Raw genomic sequence first — 21,659 nt, 5'->3', positions numbered from 1 at the left:
TCCTTCGTCGCCCGGAGGGCAAGGTCGGTTGCCACACGGAGCTCCCGGAGGAGCTCTGGGTCAGAACCACCCTCGTTCATGTCCATGAGCGCCTGGGCCTGGTGGACCTGCAAGAGCGCCATGGCATGGAGGGCGGAAGCAGCCTGTCCACAGGCCTTGTAAGCCCTCGCCGTTAGACCGGACGAAAACTTACAGGCCTTGGACGGGAGGCGTGGATTACCCCGCCAAGAGGAAGCGGACGCCGGACACAGTTGCATCGCGATGGCCCGCTCCACTGGGGGGATATCCACATACCCCTTAGCTGCCCCGCCGTCGAGGGTGGCGAGGGGTGAGGAGCCACTAGAACGGCTTCGGGCACTATACGGTGCCTTCCACGTCCTAGAAAGCTCCTCATGCACTTCCGGAAAGAAAGGTACCGGGGCGGCGCACTGAGAACCAGCACGGCCCGCCCCGAGAAACCAATCGTCCAACCGAGAAGGTTCGGGACGTGGTGGAGGATTCCACGCAAGCCCGACCTTCTCGGCGGCCCGGGAAAGCATAGCAGTCCATTCTGGATCTGGCTCGGACAACGCTACACACCCCGAGGGGGGCAACGCAGCCGAGTCGTCATTTCCAGAGGACAGCTCCCCCTCCGATGCTGCGATCGACATCTGATCGTCAGCTGGGGCCCCAAAGGAAACGGTTGGTCGTTCCAGGGAAGGACCAAGATCACCCTGGTCATGCGCCAAAGTAGGTCTATTCTGCGGGGCAGAATAGACTCTAGATCGGGGAATAGGCGAGGGGACTGCACCTCCCTTGAGGTAAGCGAGTCTCGATCTTAACGCTGTGATAGTCATATTCCCGCAATGGGAACATGAACTATCCACAAAAGCTGCCTCAGCGTGCTGAATGCCCAAACACGAGAGGCAACTGCTGTGGCCATCTGCTGGCGCCAGGGAACGACCACACCCAGAAACGCACAAGTGGAATGACATCTTGAAAAAGACGCAGGGTCACGCTTGTGTTGCTCTTTTAGTTGAAAATAAAAAAGGATTTGAAAAACTCTCTTTGTGTTGAGGCACCCAGGGGTAGCCGCAGTGTGAATGCACACACAGGGGAAACGCCCACCGAACCGACACACACACACACACAGACACAAACACAGTGCTGTGAAAACAGCAGTTGAGAGCTGCAATGCTCGCGGCCACCACTGATCGCGCCGTCACACCAACACAGCAACAGAGAGATGATCCTCTTTTGAAGTCTTCAAACAGCTGATTCTGATAGACAAAAAGTCTCATAGAAGCTCGGCTCCGAAGTGAAAGACAATGTGTGCGTGCGCCCGCTTCCTGTTTATACCCGCGCTGCGGGGCGGGGGCGCGTGACGCGATTCACGCACGCCAACGTTCATTGGCTCGTTCTGTAGACACTCGAAGTTGATAGGGCTCCCTGAAGTGATCCCAATTACGTCGTCACGTCGACGTTACGTCGAACGTGAGCGACTGAAAGGGAACTCATCTTTGATCATCAAAATGACACATTTAAACGTTTTTTCCTGTGAAAAAAAATGTCTTCATGGCTTAAAATATCTTGAATGTAACTCGACACCCTTGCCTCATTTAGTATGCGCGGTTCTATGAATATGCGAATGAGCCCCGCCTCCACTCACTCACTCAGCTCAGAGATCCACTGGTTGACGATCACACGTTGATCTGATTGGTTACAAGGTTACAGCGATTTTAAAGCATGTTTTTGAGACTGTCTTTGGTTCACTGCAGTTTTAAGGAGGAAATACTCAGCAATGCTGTCGACTTATGAATTTACACATGGTTTGTCTTAAAGCATATTAAAAACACCACATAGACACATAAACAACATTAAAAGCTGGATTTACACCACAGGGGGACTTTAGTGACTGAAAAACAGTCGAGAAAGAAAAAGCATGTGTACAATAACTGTTTATTGGATTCGTGCAATATGTTTTAAAGTGACAGCATCATATTCCTGACGCTGATGATGCCTGTGTTTTTAATGTTAATAAAACAACATACTCACTGCAAAATATCATTCTGAAGAGATCTCTTCTACAACTTTAAAGGAGACCGTTGTGAGAGTTTTCGAATTGTTTGTCTCAGGAGAAAAGTGTGAGAAGCAGGAGACTCAAGCTAAAGTCTCCATTTGATGTTACAGTAACCTCATTTATTTTCAGTGTTTTGTTGCACAATGATTTAATAGGAGGAAATCATGACCTATATTTACATGCATGCAAAAATGGGTTGCACAAGAAAAAAATGTAATGCTAATCAAAAAAAAAAAAAAAAAAAAAAAAAGGTTATGCAACAACCATGAAGCACTAATAAAGTTATTTATTTATCTCTAATACTAAACCTCTTACACTTATCTAATCCCTGTCTAGAGTATTTGGAATGTGCATATTCTAAAATGTATTTAAATTATAGTTTCAGTATTTACATATTATAGTACAATATTGGAAATATCATTTTTTTGTAAAAAATTTCACAACTAAGTCTCCAGAGCTTAGGAAAAGCAACCACTGAGCAATAACTCTTTCCTCTGGGAGATACTGTAAAACCCAGATATGACAAAACGGGATTCATAAATTTTGGGGCATCTCGCCCGGGGGGCGGGGTTACGTCCTGCGTCACATCTCTCGTGCGGGTTCTCGTCGACCAGGGTCAGCGCGCACCAGCGGGGACCCGTCAAAGATTCTATAGTTTTTCCAACCGTCACCGCTCTCCCGAGTGCGAAGAGCTCTCAATGTCGTATATGCTTTCTTATGCTCGCGCTGACCAAAAGTTAACGTGTTTTCCCCCTGTGGCTCAGTGGCAGAATCTTAGGCTTACGCGCTTGAGACCCATGTTCGAACCCGGCTTTCGCGACAGTTACAAATTTATGCTGTTTGCTTCGGCCTCGACTTGAAAAAGGTCAAGTCGGTTAAGGTTAAGGGAAATTTTGACAAATGCTGTATATATTTCCCTATGTTGAAAACATTGCATTACAAAAAAAAACCAAAAAAAACATACACACCATACATAAACAATTAACACACCATGCACACCATGAAATATATTTTTTAATTGACTTGATAACGGGTTAAGGTTAACAACGACTTTTTTTTTTTTTTTTTACTGTGTATTTGTATTTGATTGAACTATTTCACTACCTGCATGAATGGGCTGTCCTGACTTATTGATTAATTTATTAATTAAATGTTCTATTTATTGTGTTATGACATGACTAAAATCTTGCATTAAGGCCTGTTTCTATTTCATAATTCCACCTGTAATAGCAGTATTGAGTCTAATTAGTCGTTACTGCTTGAATCACCTAAAGAAGAAACATGAACTGGTTAACTGGAGTTTACTGTAAGTTTACTTTTCTTTTCTGCAATACAATAAGTAGGCCTAACTTTATCGAGGTAAAAGTTTCCCAGACGTAGGTCTAGGAGTGGAGAGAAGAGTGACAAAATCACGGTAGGACTGTGCAAACAAAGTAGGCTATCTGTCTAGCATTGCTATGTCAGTGTATTGATTCATTGTCCCTTCATAGTTTGTAAGAGACATTTCAGGTTGGATGTATTTAATAAACTGAGCAAAGCCTATTCATCTGTTAATATGAAACGCGACTTGGCCATTGTAATTAAGGCTACAGCACATCTTGTACAACTTAAACCCTTGGTAGCTAGCGATAAACAAACTGAAAGACCGCAATTCCTGATTTCGCTTTCGTTCACTAAACAAAGACTATGGAAATTAAACATCACTTTTCCGTCAAAAAACGTGTTGTAAAAAACACAATTTATTAGATTTAAGACCTAGGTTCGCTAGCTAGTTCCGTGCCTGCCTGTGTGCGCTATGGTGCGCGCTGACCCTGGTCGACGAGAACCCGCATGAGAGATGTGACGCAGGACGTAACCCCGCCCCCCGGGCGAGATGCCCCAAAATTTACGAGTCCCATGACAAAACAGCACCATAACCGTTCTCAACTACAAGTTTTCAACTATGTAGTTGTATAGGATAGTTTCAACTATATAGTTATATAGTTGTTCAAGCAAAAAATGAAATTCTGCCATCATTTACTCATCCTCATCCTGTAAAATGTTCACATACAGCAGGCCTACATAAAAACAGGCAGTTATTGCTCTTTCACAGCATCTTTATCTCTGTTCCTTCTGTACGAACAAATTATGCTCCACATTCAAAACATGAAATAAGGCTATGGTTGCCGACACAGCAGTACGTAATTGAAAGGCTTGACACTGGAAAACAAAAGCGCCATTCAAGACTGCAAATTGAATTTGGTAATATCCATTAATGTCACTGGAGAGAGACAGAGAGAGAGAGAGAGAGAGAGAGAGAGAGAGAGAGAGAGAGAGAGAGAGAGAGAGAGAGAGAGAGAGAGAGAGAGAGAGAATGCGCTTCAAGGTAATTACCTTCAATTTTCCGCTATTAAACTCCATCAGAATGGACAGAGCACATTGCAGAGATTAATCCACACACACACACACACACACACACACACACCGCTGCCCTTTGCTGTATCCAAATATAACACATGGCCGTTCTGAGGAACTGCTGACATCTGCCAACTAATGAACTAATGAACAACTAGAGTAAGGTAGACCGCGGATGGTCGTAACATGGGGAGAGGTGTAACACCATCAATTCCACCAATTAGGGATAAGATATGAGTCATGTGATCACGTCAGTATTTTCCTACTTCCTCCCCGATCCATCACGGTGATTGGCAAGGCTGGAAACAGGCACATGCAGAACATATAGAGAAAAAAATGATTTTGAGGTCAAAAAGTACAAATTTTGACCAAGACTATAGATCTGTACTATTGCAGATAAAACTGATATTAGATTAAACAGTAGTTTATTAGGCAACATGTGATGCATTTCCCCCCTGCTAATTTCAAACCACTATGCTAATACAGCTAGCTAAACTTTGGCTGACAGGGGTGAAAGTGTTACAACCATCCCCTTACTAAGAATATAACTAAAGAATTTTCTTGATTTCAGTGTTTTTAAAGAATAACGAGGGCATGGAAAAGAGAGACTGACAGAGGAGTTTCTGCCAGGGTTTTATATAAAGTGGTTTGCATGGAGCAATTTAACAACTCAAAGCCAAAGAAGTCAGAAGGCTCGAACCCCAGATCTTATTTAACGAGTCATTGATCTTAGATATAAATGTTACCTGTAATGTTCCTCATATCTTATGATGCTCTGGATTCATTTTGAACCTTATATGTGAAATATGTGTATACTGTATTGTACAATGTATAATTCTGGAAATAATTAAAAAAAAAATTAACGAGTCATTGTTGGCTCAGTCTGGTTGATGGGTATGTGAGGAGAGAAAATGAATTTATTTAATGAACAAATCAAACACAAACATGTAAGGCTTTTATTTGTACATATAACATTGAAACTATGGAGTGTGTTGTGGTTGCTTCATCTGCCAGAGCTTCTAACACAGGCTTCTGGCTGCTTTATTTTCAATATCACCAGATGGCGCTGTTCTCGACACTCTCGAAGCTTTGAATCTTCTCCAGGAACAGTCAGGGGAAAGCCTCTTCATTTCCCCATCCCTAATGTGCGTGTGAAACCGGCGAGAGCGAGAGTAACGCTGGTTGCATGATTATAGGAGGAAACAGGATCCACGTGCAGCAAACTTTATTAAATAAACCCCAAACTAGACAAACTCAGACTAGGTAAACAGGACACAGGAACCAAACAGCCAACATACAATACCAAGAACTCACAAAGACTGAGACTAGACACAGGGCTTAAATACACAGGCAAACAAGCTAAACTAGATAACAAGGGGGCGGGGCTAATCAGAAACACCTGGGAAGACTAATAAACAAGAACAACAACAAAGGACTACAAAACATGACACAGGACAGGAAATAACAAGAGTCCACACAAGACAAGACAGGAATCATGACACCGAGAGGCAAAGACTTTTCTTTACTGTTCTTCCTTGGTATGCCTCATATTGTTACACTGTTCTACTTTTTCGAGGAAGAAAATACTTGAAGTACAGTATATCTACCAGTAGTCTGAAGTTTTTTGTTTTTGTTTTATTTGCACTACAAAGAGTGTATATATTTGTTATTTCTTTTTGGTATAGAGCTTAACAAGCATAATTTAATTGTGCCCAGTTGTGGCCCGTTGAGGGGCAATAAATATCAAAAGTTCCAGAACATCTATTGTGTTATTATCGATCCACTATATAAACATAATATCTACACACATGGCTTCTGATCGGAGGCTAGTCTCACTTTGTCCCACAGCGACATTAAAATAGTTTAGATTTGTGTACATTGTTTCTGTTAATAATGTATTGTATTAAGTGTCCATTTCATCAACATGTTCAGATTTATCATAAATAATTAAACATGCACATGTATTTTAAGTGGGGTCACATTTGAGCATTTAAAAATGTACTTTCTGAAGTAACTAGTTACTTTTATCATTTGTAACTGAGTAACTCATTTAGTTACTTTTTGGAAGAAGTAACTAGTAACTGTAACTAATTACTTTTTAAAAGTAACTTGCCCAACAATTAAGTATATACACACACACATTGACATGTTATTTTTTGTTAGACTTAAAGGTGTACAAAGATGTTCTTTAATCTGGTGCATAGTGTTTATTGCGTATACTGTTAAGTATGTTTGTTTAGTAGATTAATAAGACATTGTTCTTTTATTTCAATAAATCTGTTTTTGAACAATATTATATGGTATGGCATCCGTTTTTACTTCTTTTGTCTATTGTTACAGCTTACCCCAGCATGTGTTACGCACAGTACCCCGGTAGTGGGGTAAGTTGTAACAAAGGAACATCATGTATTTGACAGCAACTCACGAGGTAATATTCAGAATCATAAGAATAGACGTAGCCCGGATTTGAAGCTAAAAGGGATATTTATGGCATTAGGTTAAAGTCATGAATTTAAAATTGACAACTTTTCTATGAAATATTGCAGTGTTTATTATAAATGATTTATCTGTGTTTGTAAATGAATGTGGCTGGTAATCTTGAATCAGAATAAGTTCCTCTCGCAGCATCTCTTCTCTTCTCTGATGATGTGGGCGGGGCTATAACCTGTCACTCACATGAGATCAGCCAATAGCAAACCACAACCATCCAATCAATTCCCCACAGACACAATCAAGCCCCGCCCACATTTGTTCTTGTCAGAAGCGTTTCACTCGAATATACGACACAATAGAGGAGAAAAGACGAGCACAACTTCACTTTCATGCCGACTTTAAGTTTATTAAGTGGAATTTTAACAATTCTGTTACTCAATGGACTTCACGTAAGGTTGTGTACATACATAGTCATACATAATACTATAGAAAAACCTAAAAAGGTGCAACTTTTAAATTCTACATGAGTTGCTGCCTATTCCAGGCAATGCCATTTAGTCACATCCTTCATTTAATAATCTGCTCAAAATAATCAAATACTTTCTGATTATTTAAAAAAAAAAAAAAGAACAATACTGAAACAACCATTGATGTCCTCGTCACTTTAATTTCACCAGCAAATCCTATCTTGAAGTATGACCAAGGGTCAATTTGCATAATGTTATGTAATGCTTTACTCAGTTTAAGGGCTGGGAATTATGACGATATATCATAATGATATAAACAATCATCCAGATTTAGATCTACCTACATTGTATTTATTGAGTTGTCAAGCAGATAATGCATTCACAGGCTTTGCTTAATGTTAACCTATTCTATTACACCCAATGATCAAAATAATGAACTTTTAAAATAGCATCATATGACCCCTTTAAAAGGCCATGGGAATTTGTGTAAAGAATATACATTTTTCTTATGCCAAGCTCTAAAATATTTTACTGGGTAGAAATAAAGTACAAATATTTTTAAATATCCTTCTCTTTAATCCTTATCATGAACAACTGGAAAAGTCATGCAAATCCATTGGTTATAAAGAGTGAGTTCACTGAAGAACTTTATTTCTGGAAGACAGTACATGCTCCTCTGCCGCCATCTACTGGTTACAGTGCTAATTCATGTCTTTTTTTATTTTTTAAACAAAAGTGTTTTCTATCAGATGTTGGAGAAACGTTCGGTTTTAAAAATGGAGACAATCTCAGACGGATGAACAAATAATGTCTTTGGTCATCACATTAAAAATAACGGTAACACTTTATCTTACAGTGTCCTTGTTACATATGTTACATGTAATTACTGTAATAACAGTAAATTATGCATAATTACATTAAATTAACCCTCAACCAAATCCTAATCCTACCCTAACTCCAGTAGTTAATTATTATTACTCAGTACGTAAATATATAATTACACTGTAACAATGACACCTTATAATAAAGTGTAACCAAAATAACATTTGAATGTTGCGTGTGAATATTAATTACAGGCACTGTGTATTTTATTGCAATGTTTTCATTCGCTTCAAGGTCTTTATTGCAATCAATAAACCTGGTTTATTGGGAAATATATAATTATTTAACTTTATATAAAGTAGAAGTGGCTATAGGTTCAAATACGTTTTGGAAACAACACTAACTAGAGCTGGAGGATCTTGAAATGTTGTTGTGGATATTAATAGGGGTTAAAGATTGAGAACCGCTGCTGTCTTTAAGCGCAGAAGAAGTCCATGTCCTACAGGGAGAGACAATAATGCATTATCAGAATATAAAGTATAATGTGAACTTTATTTTTTCAAGGTCAGTGGATTAATTCGTACTTACAGTCGTTGGGATCTCAACAGTTTTCTTCTGAAAAACGTGTGTCTCATTGATGTAGTTACTGGGGAAATATCCCATGACACCCATCTGGTCTACATAGCGCTCCCCGTAAACCTGCAAACGCAAACCTGCGTGATTAACTGTTCTCAGATCAGCTGAGATACATGTGAAGTGGAGAATGAATGTTTGAGACGCACACTTCCAGACCAGAAGACTCCAGCGCCCTCCACAGGCTTGAGTTTGGAGAACACGTAGATCTTCTGGCCTCTCCTCAGGTTTATGAATCTGCAGTCTGACGCCACGTAGTCTTCAAGAGCTTGAGCCTCTGAAATCACATCTGAGGCAGAAACATGCAACATTTACTTAAAGGGGTGGCGTATTGTGAAGTTTTAGCTTGAAATACCCCACAGATGTTTTTATATAGCATGTTAAAATTGTCAATATTTGAGGGTGAGCAAAAACGCACAGTTTTTGTGTCTGTCCCTTTAAATGCAAATGAGCTGCTGCTCCCGGCACAGAGGGCGGAGCTTCAACAGCTTGTGTCCTTTTACCTCTCTCTCACACACACACACACACACACATACACACACTGAACATTTCAAAAACTTTTTGCCTTTTATGTTCAAACCAGATTCAGAATGATGGAGAGACTCTAGAAGAAGAGACAACATGTAGAAGCAACAGGACATTTCTGAATGGTTAGTTGATGAATTTATGAAGCTGATGTGTAGTTATCTTCTAGTCATTGATTAGCATATTCTGTCTATAATCTTTAAATCGTGTTCAGGGGGCGGGGTTTATGTAAATTATAGGGTTGGTGATGTCACTAACCCGGGAGGAATGTGGTGTAGTCTCTACCAGCCGTTTGTTGTAGTCCTTAAAAAGCAATTTCTTTAAAAGCAAATATCTCCCTTTGCTTTGAACTTTGAGCGTCGTAACTTTGCAGATGTTGTTTATGCTCAAACAGCAACATTACACACTAACTAAAGTTAACTAACTAAACAAAAGTCAAATCATAATCAACCACCCCTTTAACTAACGTTGACACAGATTAGCAAATACAGTAACACATGTATTGCTCATGGTTATTCATGCATACATTAACTAATGTTAACAAATGAGGCTTGTAGTAAAGTGTTACCCAGTTCTTCTCCATGAGTGTTTGATCGCTGTAAACTCACATGAGCAGTGTTCGTCTGCACAGATCTTCAGGTCTGCCAGTTTCTCCACGAGAGCAGTGTGTGTGTGTGTCGTGATACACCCGAGTCCCACACACACGAAGAGGAACGTCAGGCCGTGGTGTTTGTCCATCTTCAGATCCTCAGACACTCTCTTCTCACACACACATTCCTCAGAGTTTAGCAGAACTGAGAGACTCCACCAATCAGAGAGAGTCCACACACACACATTCCTGCCGCTGGGAAAACCTGCTTCCCGAGTCACACACACCAGAACAACACTGCAGTCACACACACCAGAGTCACACACACACCAGACAAACACTGCAGTCACACACACCAGATAAACACTGCAGTCACACACACCAGAGTCACACACACACCAGACAAACACTCCAGAGTCACACACACCAGACAAACACTGCAGTCACACACACCAGACAAACACTGCAGTCACACACACCAGAGTCACACACACACCAGAGTCACACACACCAGAGTCACACACACACCAGAGTCACACACACACCAGAGTCACACACACACCAGACCAGAGTCACACACACACCAGAGTCACACACACCAGAGTCACACACACCAGATAAACACTGCAGTCACACACACCAGACAAACACTGCAGTCACACACACACCAGAGTCACACACACCAGACAAACACTGCAGTCACACACACCAGAGTCACACACACACCAGAGTCACACACACCAGAGTCACACACACACCAGAGTCACACACACACCAGAGTCACACACACACCAGAGTCACACACACCAGAGTCACACACACACCAGAGTCACACACACACCAGAGTCACACACACCAGAGTCACACACACACCAGAGTCACACACACACCAGAGTCACACACACACCAGAGTCACACACACCAGAGTCACACACACACCAGAGTCACACACACCAGATAAACACTGCAGTCACACACACCAGACAAACACTGCAGTCACACACACCAGACAAACACTGCAGTCACACACACCAGAGTCACACACACACCAGAGTCACACACACCAGAGTCACACACACACCAGAGTCACACACACCAGAGTCACACACACACCAGAGTCACACACACACACCAGAGTCACACACACCAGAGTCACACACACACCAGAGTCACACACACACCAGAGTCACACACACACCAGATAAACACTGCAGTCACACACACCAGAGTCACACACACACCAGAGTCACACACACACCAGAGTCACACACACACCAGAGTCACACACACACCAGAGTCACACACACACCAGAGTCACACACACCAGAGTCACACACACACACCAGACAAACACTGCAGGCACACACACCAGAGTCACACACACACCAGAGTCACACACACCAGAGTCACACACACACCAGAGTCACACACACACCAGAGTCACACACACACCAGAGTCACACACACCAGAGTCACACACACACCAGAGTCACACACACCAGACAAACACTGCAGTCACACACACCAGAGTCACACACACACACCAGAGTCACACACACCAGAGTCACACACACACCAGAGTCACACACACCAGAGTCACACACACACCAGAGTCACACACACCAGAGTCACACACACACCAGAGTCACACACACACCAGAGTCACACACACACCAGAGTCACACACACCAGAGTCACACACACACCAGAGTCACACACACCAGATAAACACTGCAGTCACACACACCAGACAAACACTGCAGTCACACACACCAGAGTCACACACACACCAGAGTCACACACACCAGAGTCACACACACACCAGAGTCACACACACACCAGAGTCACACACACACACCAGAGTCACACACACCAGAGTCACACACACACCAGAGTCACACACACACCAGAGTCACACACACACCAGAGTCACACACACCAGAGTCACACACACACACCAGACAAACACTGCAGGCACACACACCAGAGTCACACACACCAGAGTCACACACACACCAGATAAACACTGCAGTCACACACACACCAGAGTCACACACACACCAGTCACACACACACCAGAGTCACACACACACCAGTCACACACACACCAGATAAACACTGCAGTCACACACACACCAGAGTCACACACACACACACCAGAGTCACACACACACACACACACACACCAGACAAACACTGCAGTCACACACACCAGAGTCACACACACACCAGAGTCACACACACACACCAGAGTCACACACACACCAGAGTCACACACACACCAGACAAACACTGCAGTCACATACACCAGAGTCACACACACACCAGAGTCACACACACCAGATAAACACTGCAGTCACACACACACCAGAGTCACACACACACACCAGAGTCACACACACACCAGAGTCACACACACACCAGACAAACACTGCAGTCACACACACCAGAGTCACACACACCAGACAAACACTGCAGTCACACACACACCAGAGTCACACACACACCAGTCACACACACACCAGAGTCACACACACCAGAGTCACACACACCAGAGTCACACACACCAGACAAACACTGCAGTCACACACACACACCAGAGTCACACACACACCAGACAAACACTGCAGTCACACACACCAGAGTCACACACACACCAGAGTCACACACACCAGACAAACACTGCAGTCACACACACACCAGAGTCACACACACACCAGTCACACACAACAGACAAACACTGCAGTCACACACACACCAGAGTCACACACACACCAGTCACACACACACCAGAGTCACACACACCAGATCAACACTGCAGTCACACACACACCAGAGTCACACACACCAGACAAACACTGCAGTCACACACACACCAGAGTCACACACACACACCAGAGTCACACACACACCAGAGTCACACACACACCAGACAAACACTGCAGTCACACACACCAGAGTCACACACACCAGATAAACACTGCAGTCACACACACACCAGAGTCACACACACACCAGTCACACACACACCAGAGTCACACACACCAGAGTCACACACACCAGAGTCACACACACCAGACAAACACTGCAGTCACACACACACACCAGAGTCACACACACACACCAGAGTCACACACACACCAGAGTCACACACACACCAGACAAACACTGCAGTCACACACACCAGAGTCACACACACCAGACAAACACTGCAGTCACACACACACCAGAGTCACACACACACCAGTCACACACACACCAGAGTCACACACACCAGAGTCACACACACCAGAGTCACACACACCAGACAAACACTGCAGTCACACACACACACCAGAGTCACACACACACCAGAGTCACACACACCAGATAAACACTGCAGTCACACACACCAGACAAACACTGCAGTCACACACACCAGACAAACACTGCAGTCACACACACCAGAGTCACACACACACCAGAGTCACACACACCAGAGTCACACACACACCAGAGTCACACACACCAGAGTCACACACACCAGAGTCACACACACACCAGAGTCACACACACACCAGAGTCACACACACACCAGAGTCACACACACCAGAGTCACACACACACCAGAGTCACACACACCAGATAAACACTGCAGTCACACACACCAGATAAACACTGCAGTCACACACACCAGACAAACACTGCAGTCACACACACCAGAGTCACACACACACCAGAGTCACACACACCAGAGTCACACACACACCAGAGTCACACACACACCAGAGTCACACACACACCAGAGTCACACACACACACCAGAGTCACACACACCAGAGTCACACACACACCAGAGTCACACACACACCAGAGTCACACACACACCAGATAAACACTGCAGTCACACACACCAGAGTCACACACACACCAGAGTCACACACACACCAGAGTCACACACACACCAGAGTCACACACACACCAGAGTCACACACACACCAGAGTCACACACACCAGAGTCACACACACACACCAGACAAACACTGCAGGCACACACACCAGAGTCACACACACACCAGAGTCACACACACACCAGAGTCACACACACCAGAGTCACACACACACCAGAGTCACACACACACCAGAGTCACACACACACCAGAGTCACACACACCAGAGTCACACACACACCAGAGACACACACCAGACAAACACTGCAGTCACACACACCAGAGTCACACACACACACCAGAGTCACACACACCAGAGTCACACACACACCAGAGTCACACACACCAGAGTCACACACACACCAGAGTCACACACACCAGAGTCACACACACACCAGAGTCACACACACACCAGAGTCACACACACACCAGAGTCACACACACCAGAGTCACACACACACCAGAGTCACACACACCAGATAAACACTGCAGTCACACACACCAGATAAACACTGCAGTCACACACACCAGACAAACACTGCAGTCACACACACCAGAGTCACACACACACCAGAGTCACACACACCAGAGTCACACACACACCAGAGTCACACACACACCAGAGTCACACACACACACCAGAGTCACACACACCAGAGTCACACACACACCAGAGTCACACACACACCAGAGTCACACACACACCAGAGTCACACACACCAGAGTCACACACACACACCAGACAAACACTGCAGGCACACACACCAGAGTCACACACACCAGAGTCACACACACACCAGATAAACACTGCAGTCACACACACACCAGAGTCACACACACACCAGTCACACACACACCAGAGTCACACACACACCAGTCACACACACACCAGATAAACACTGCAGTCACACACACACCAGAGTCACACACACACACACCAGAGTCACACACACACACACACACCAGACAAACACTGCAGTCACACACACCAGAGTCACACACACACCAGAGTCACACACACACACCAGAGTCACACACACACCAGAGTCACACACACACCAGACAAACACTGCAGTCACATACACCAGAGTCACACACACACCAGAGTCACACACACCAGATAAACACTGCAGTCACACACACACCAGAGTCACACACACACACCAGAGTCACACACACACCAGAGTCACACACACACCAGACAAACACTGCAGTCACACACACCAGAGTCACACACACCAGACAAACACTGCAGTCACACACACACCAGAGTCACACACACACCAGTCACACACACACCAGAGTCACACACACCAGAGTCACACACACCAGAGTCACACACACCAGACAAACACTGCAGTCACACACACACACCAGAGTCACACACACACCAGACAAACACTGCAGTCACACACACCAGAGTCACACACACACCAGAGTCACACACACCAGACAAACACTGCAGTCACACACACACCAGAGTCACACACACACCAGTCACACACAACAGACAAACACTGCAGTCACACACACACCAGAGTCACACACACACCAGAGTCACACACACACCAGAGTCACACACACACCAGAGTCACACACACCAGATCAACACTGCAGTCACACACACACCAGAGTCACACACACCAGACAAACACTGCAGTCACACACACACCAGAGTCACACACACACACCAGAGTCACACACACACCAGAGTCACACACACACCAGACAAACACTGCAGTCACACACACCAGAGTCACACACACCAGATAAACACTGCAGTCACACACACACCAGAGTCACACACACACCAGTCACACACACACCAGAGTCACACACACCAGAGTCACACACACCAGAGTCACACACACCAGACAAACACTGCAGTCACACACACACACCAGAGTCACACACACACACCAGAGTCACACACACACCAGAGTCACACACACACCAGACAAACACTGCAGTCACACACACCAGAGTCACACACACCAGACAAACACTGCAGTCACACACACACCAGAGTCACACACACACCAGTCACACACACACCAGAGTCACACACACCAGAGTCACACACACCAGACAAACACTGCAGTCACACACACACACCAGAGTCACACACACACCAGACAAACACTGCAGTCACACACACCAGAGTCACACACACACCAGAGTCACACACACCAGACAAACACTGCAGTCACACACACACCAGAGTCACACACACACCAGTCACACACAACAGACAAACACTGCAGTCACACACACACCAGAGTCACACACACACCAGTCACACACACACCAGAGTCACACACACCAGATCAACACTGCAGTCACACACACACCAGAGTCACACACACCAGACAAACACTGCAGTCACACACACACCAGAGTCACACACACACACCAGAGTCACACACACACCAGAGTCACACACACACCAGACAAACACTGCAGTCACACACACCAGAGTCACACACACCAGATAAACACTGCAGTCACACACACACCAGAGTCACACACACCAGAGTCACACACACCAGACAAACACTGCAGTCACACACACACCAGAGTCACACACACACCAGAGTCACACACACCAGATAAACACTGCAGTCACACACACACCAGAGTCACACACACACCAGAGTCACACACACCAGATAAACACTGCAGTCACACACACACCAGAGTCACACACACCAGAGTCACACACACCAGACAAACACTGCAGTCACACACACACCAGAGTCACACACACACCAGACAAACACTGCAGTCACACACACACCAGAGTCACACACACACCAGTCACACACACACCAGAGTCACACACACACCAGAGTCACACACACCAGACAAACACTGCAGTCACACACACCAGACAAACACTGCAGTCACACACACACCAGAGTCACACACACACCAGTCACACACACACCAGAGTCACACACACACCAGAGTCACACACACACCAGAGTCACACACACCAGACAAACACTGCAGTCACACACACCAGAGTCACACACACCAGAGCCACACACACACCAGAGTCACACACACCAGACAAACACTGCAGTCACACACACCAGTCACACACACACCAGAGTCACACACACCAGAGTCACACACACACACACACACACACACACACACACACACACACACACACACACACACACACACACACACACCAGAGTCACACACACCAGAGTCACACACACACACACCAGAGTCACACACACACACACACACACACACACACACACACACACACACACACACACACACACACACACACACACACACACACACACACACTCAGATCAACACTGACTCATCACTGTTTCATTATCAGAGGCAGGGTTATACTATAGTAGAGCACTTTATAATAACTTCTCATTATTATCTCTCCTATAACTCTCACTTCTCTACAGTCAAACACACATCTATTCACACACCTTCAACATCTCTCACATCATCAGTTTATTCGCTATAGTTTAGAGAACGGTGATGAAATATGAGCAGAACTCAGCTGATATTTGACTGGTTTTGTCCGTCCTTCTGTTAGACTGTCTCACACATGAATTATGTTTTATTAATGTCACAGGTAGTCGCTGTGTGAACTTTGGGTGTAATATGTCACAGTTTACTGTATTTTGCTCTCCTCACTCACATTAATGAACTATAGTGTCCTGATCACACTAGGAGAAACATATCAGAAATGATATCTGGTGTCAATAATTATTGGTTTGACTGTAACCTCTGCAAAGTCATGGAAATTCTCATTCAAGTCACAGATAAAACATGAAATAAGGTTCTGCATACACACGTGAGCAGTGTTTCACGTCAGCTGAGGACGTCTGGTGATTCTGCTTATGGTTTAAAGTTAAACCGAACATCATCAGACGTGTCTTCAGTTAACATGAGGAGTAGAAGGACGGGGGAATAGTCTCGATAGTCACTGGGTTGTTGGTTTTATCATCCTGCGAGTGTAATGTGTTTAATCACTGCTAGGACTGGGTGATATGACGAGATCCATCATGGCGATGATATAAAGTGTGAATCGATTGAACTTTCTGTGTGTATATCACGGTGTGGAAATATAGCCATGCAGATTTTAGTAGGCAGGAGTTATCGACATATTACAGTCATAAAGAAACTTTAGTAATAAAGTGCTTGATGTTAAAAAGAGTTATTAAAAGTGCAATATGCCGTGAAATTGAACAGTTTTCACACACTAACAGGCAGATTTCTGTGTGCGGTTCAAATACACACACAAATATGTCAGAATCTAAGTACTAACACTGGGTTTATAAGTGAAGGGGAACTGTTGAGAGAATCAGATGTGTGTGTCAGCATACTGAGAAACCTAAAACACTGTCTGACATTAATGAGACAATCTCTCACTGCTCTTGTAGCGTTAATAAATATCAGTGTGTATTTTAAAAAGAACAGCATTTATTTCATTTCAGTCTGTGCTCTATTGTATGTATTTGTCCTATATCAGTAAGTGATTGACTCAGGGTGAACTTCTGTCCTTGCTGTTTAGATGAGGACAAGAGTCTCTAAGTTTCCGATAGCCGGACCACAGATGCTCGAATGTCTCAGAATAAAGTGATAAACGGATGTTCTCTGAACATCTGCAGTGACGGCTAACACCTCAGAGTGTCAAACACGAACACTAGATGTATGTTGGTGTCGTGTGTCTGATATACTATTAAAGAGGAACTCAGCTCTGTTCCGAGAAGCAACTGTATAATATTTCTATAATAATAAAATATTTATATTAACATTTCTGTACAGGTCAGTCTTACTTGACTCAGACCTTGATCATTCAAAGAGAGATCTCTCAGACATCTTAAGGCTCAGAATATTATACTCAGAGTGTGTTAATTATCTTTTACTTAGAAATATTATAAGGGATTTTAACTGTTCATTTTATTTCTGAGGTATTTTGTATTATAATGTGTAATATATTTTCACACTGGAAAACAACAAAGTCAAGAGTGTAATACATGTCATTTACATAATGCTTCAGATACCAATATTGAATTCATAAATGAAAGTTTCATAACACTGTTTGTGTACATTCACTATACTTTACACTAATAGCCTACACTTTCATTTCTGTCATTTTATAACTGATTTAATGCACAAATAAAGTGAATAACATCAGCATAAACCATTTGTTGAGGCGTAAATGAAGTAGCTTTCAATTATCACTGAAGACCAGCAAAAATGATTGTATTTAACTTCATGTCAAAGACTGTGATGCTTGATAACTCAAAACAACAACAACAACAACAACCAATCATATTCGAGGACTGACACTGTAACTCATCATCATCTTGTAGAACATTTATGGAATATGTTAATAATATGTTTTGGTTCAAATATGTCGCTTATTGCTTATTACGAAATGTTTCCCCTCTTACTGGCACCGATCAGTTCAGTTAATTCACTCAGTTTACTCAACCGTTTTTGACGAATTATCCTACAAAACGCTTTCAGAAAGCAGAATAAAGACATTTTGTCAAAATATCTTCCGTCTTCTGTGAATTGAAAGCTAAATATCCCTGGAGAAAAAGTTGTGATCCTTTTATCGACTCTATGCGTGTTATTATGCTAGTTGTTTAAAAAAGAAAAATAAAGAAAAAAGAAAAGAAAAACAAAGCTGATGCAAAAGCAGTGCAATATTTGGTTTCACTTTTTATTCATGTAAAGTTACATAGCGATTGCAGCATATGAATATTCATCAGTGACTTCCTTCTTCCTTCTTCAGAATCACTTCTGGTGTTCACAGGATCTATTCCATTCCATTCAATTCAATTTGATTCTGTTCGATTCTATATACACTATAACTCTAACTTTATTCAGCACATAACCAAATAAGAAAGTATATTCCCCTTCTTCTGCGCATGACGCGCTTCCGCAAACTTAAACCGGAAGTTGAGTTGTTGTTGTTGTTGGGAGTGTAGGGGGGTTGAGCCTTACCGGCTCGAGTTTATATACGATAATGTTTCACTCGCTCTCCTGTGTTTCTACCTCTCTGAACCTGAACCTGAACCCGAACCGACGAATGGCGTAGGACAGACCCGGGAGTTCACCACTTTATCTCGGGGTTTGAACAGGAATGGACTCGCGGGTGTCGGAGCTGTTCGGGTCCGCGGCGGGTACTGGGGCTCCCAGCAGGAAAACAGCCAAAAATGGCAGCAAAAAGTTCAAAAACCGCTCAGCCCGGTATCAGAAACCCAGCAATAATCCTCCTTATCTTCCCCCAGAGGTGAGCCAACTCGGTCAATAACATCTGTCTGTTTTAAAGCAAACAGCTGATCCTTACTATACTTTAATTACTCTCAGTAACGTTAGCTCCTTCAAACACGGGTTTATATTGTGTAACGTTACGTTATATAGTTTTGGGACTTCACTGGTTATTTATTTGTTTGTTTGTTTGTTTATTTATTATTTTGTTTACAAAAATACAGTAATTGTTGCAAGCGTTGCGTCATGAAATGTTGATGACATACAATATATAGAAGTATTAAATATTACATTATATCAGGTCAATACCAACCTATTCGAGGTTATATTACTGTTATTACTGTAAAATGTAATAATAATAATAACACTGGTGGTACAGCAGAAAGACTCTTGATAAAATTAGCCTCTCTCTGAGTCTGTTGCTACCCTATAAACACTAAACTGAATCATATGAAATGCAAAATAAAACAATCTTATAGCTTAAAAAACATGCATTTTAAGTAAAATATAAAGACAATATTATCATGGTGTGCTTTCCCCCTGAATATTCATATAATTTACTTATACAATGTAAAGTTATTTACAGTAAAATTCCATGTGACTTTTAAAATATACTATAATTTAAACAAAATGAGCCTCTTTTCTAAATAGCCCTGTGTTGTAACATTAATTCTTAAAGTACATTTATTTTAGTTTGTCAGCTTATAAAAGTGAATTTACATTTCATGGAAATTCACGGTTTTCACTTTGATTGTTTGTCTGGCAATGAATGTGAGTTTCTGTAGAAAGAAATAAACAACTATCATTAAAGAAGAAAAGCGGCTCGGGCTGTTGTTATGACGACATCCATGTTTTATTGTCAGAGACTGTAATATGAAACCGCAGTGTTTGTAAATATGAGAAATAAAGGCGGGAAAAGATGATTCAGTGTTTCTTCACACTAGAAGTCATTCAGATGATTAGTGTGTCATTAGCTGGGCTTGTTGAACAGGATTGTTGAAATGAGCTTGTGACGTGCACTCACTGCACTTTTGTCTGACTTTTGTTTGCAGTGACAAAACTCACTTTTATCGTATCTGACGTGCCATGAAAATGTTTTTGACATAATTTTAGATTCATTACATGTTCTAAAAGCAGTAAGACATGTATAGAAAGAGCCTATTCTGAATGAGCCGACAGATTCGTTGAGCTTGTTGAGCTCTTTTCTCTTCTGAGTCTTTGTGCTTTTGAAAACTGAACTGTGTGACTTTAAGCTCTATTCAGCATCAACTCTGTCCTGTCTTTTGTTTCAGGTTGAAGAGGGAAACATTGAGTACAAGGTAAACTCTCTGCAAGCCAACATCTCTGTATTACACATCACAGCGCTGTTCAGAATCTATCATGAATATTTGTTTAATAATGTTTTGTATTTCATGCTCAGTCGGTATCTAGCAGGTGTGAACGCTCAGAGACTCACTATGTAAGCGGGCGGCAGTAGATTAGCAGTGCTTTTTATAAACTACAGCTGTTGTTCTTTTAAAGGTGACATTGTATGCCCC

General features: G+C 43.1%; 2 protein-coding genes across 3 annotated transcripts in view; one reads left to right on the top strand and one right to left on the bottom strand.

Annotated features, from left to right (window-relative positions):
- Nucleotides 1–7,271: 7,271 nt before the first annotated feature.
- Nucleotides 7,272–10,440, bottom strand: LOC307149571 (otoraplin-like). Of its 2 annotated transcripts, XR_013819587.1 has the most exons (5): nt 9,942–10,440; nt 8,958–9,097; nt 8,764–8,874; nt 7,587–8,674; nt 7,272–7,521 (listed from the first exon to the last, which is right to left on the bottom strand). XR_013819587.1 is itself a non-coding variant. In XM_079855943.1 (4 exons), exons 1-4 carry the CDS (start codon nt 10,069–10,071, stop codon nt 8,651–8,653), a joined length of 405 nt encoding a protein of 134 aa, XP_079712069.1. In that variant the 5' UTR covers nt 10,072–10,440; the 3' UTR covers nt 7,272–8,650. The 2 variants fall into 2 exon arrangements, 1 of the variants encoding a protein (XP_079712069.1); XM_079855943.1 differs by having other exon boundaries at nt 7,272–8,674.
- A 9,346-nt stretch (nt 10,441–19,786) lies between these two features.
- Nucleotides 19,787–21,659, top strand: part of gtpbp2a (GTP binding protein 2a) — a 33,053-nt gene continuing 31,180 nt past the window's right edge. The window contains exons 1-2 of the mRNA XM_079855510.1: nt 19,787–20,143; nt 21,414–21,440. Of these exons, the coding sequence (XP_079711636.1) occupies nt 19,994–20,143; nt 21,414–21,440 (177 nt within the window). The 5' untranslated portion in view covers nt 19,787–19,993. The remainder of the gene's footprint in view (nt 20,144–21,413; nt 21,441–21,659) is intronic.

This window comes from Squalius cephalus (assembly GCF_949319135.1).
Source record: "Squalius cephalus genome assembly, chromosome: 21".
Taxonomy (NCBI): domain Eukaryota; kingdom Metazoa; phylum Chordata; class Actinopteri; order Cypriniformes; family Leuciscidae; genus Squalius; species Squalius cephalus.
This window is presented reverse-complemented; position numbering and strand designations above follow the sequence as displayed.

Coding starts and splice junctions, on each gene's coding strand:
- LOC307149571 (XM_079855943.1), bottom strand. CDS start 10,071: ATGGACAAACACCACGGCCTGACGTTCCTCTTCGTGTGTGTGGGACTC. Junction 8,875..8,957: donor GAGTCTTCTGGTCTGGAAGT/GTGCGTCTCAAA, acceptor TTGCGTTTGCAG/GTTTACGGGGAGCGCTATGT. Junction 8,675..8,763: donor CTGTTGAGATCCCAACGACT/GTAAGTACGAAT, acceptor CTCTCCCTGTAG/GACATGGACTTCTTCTGCGC.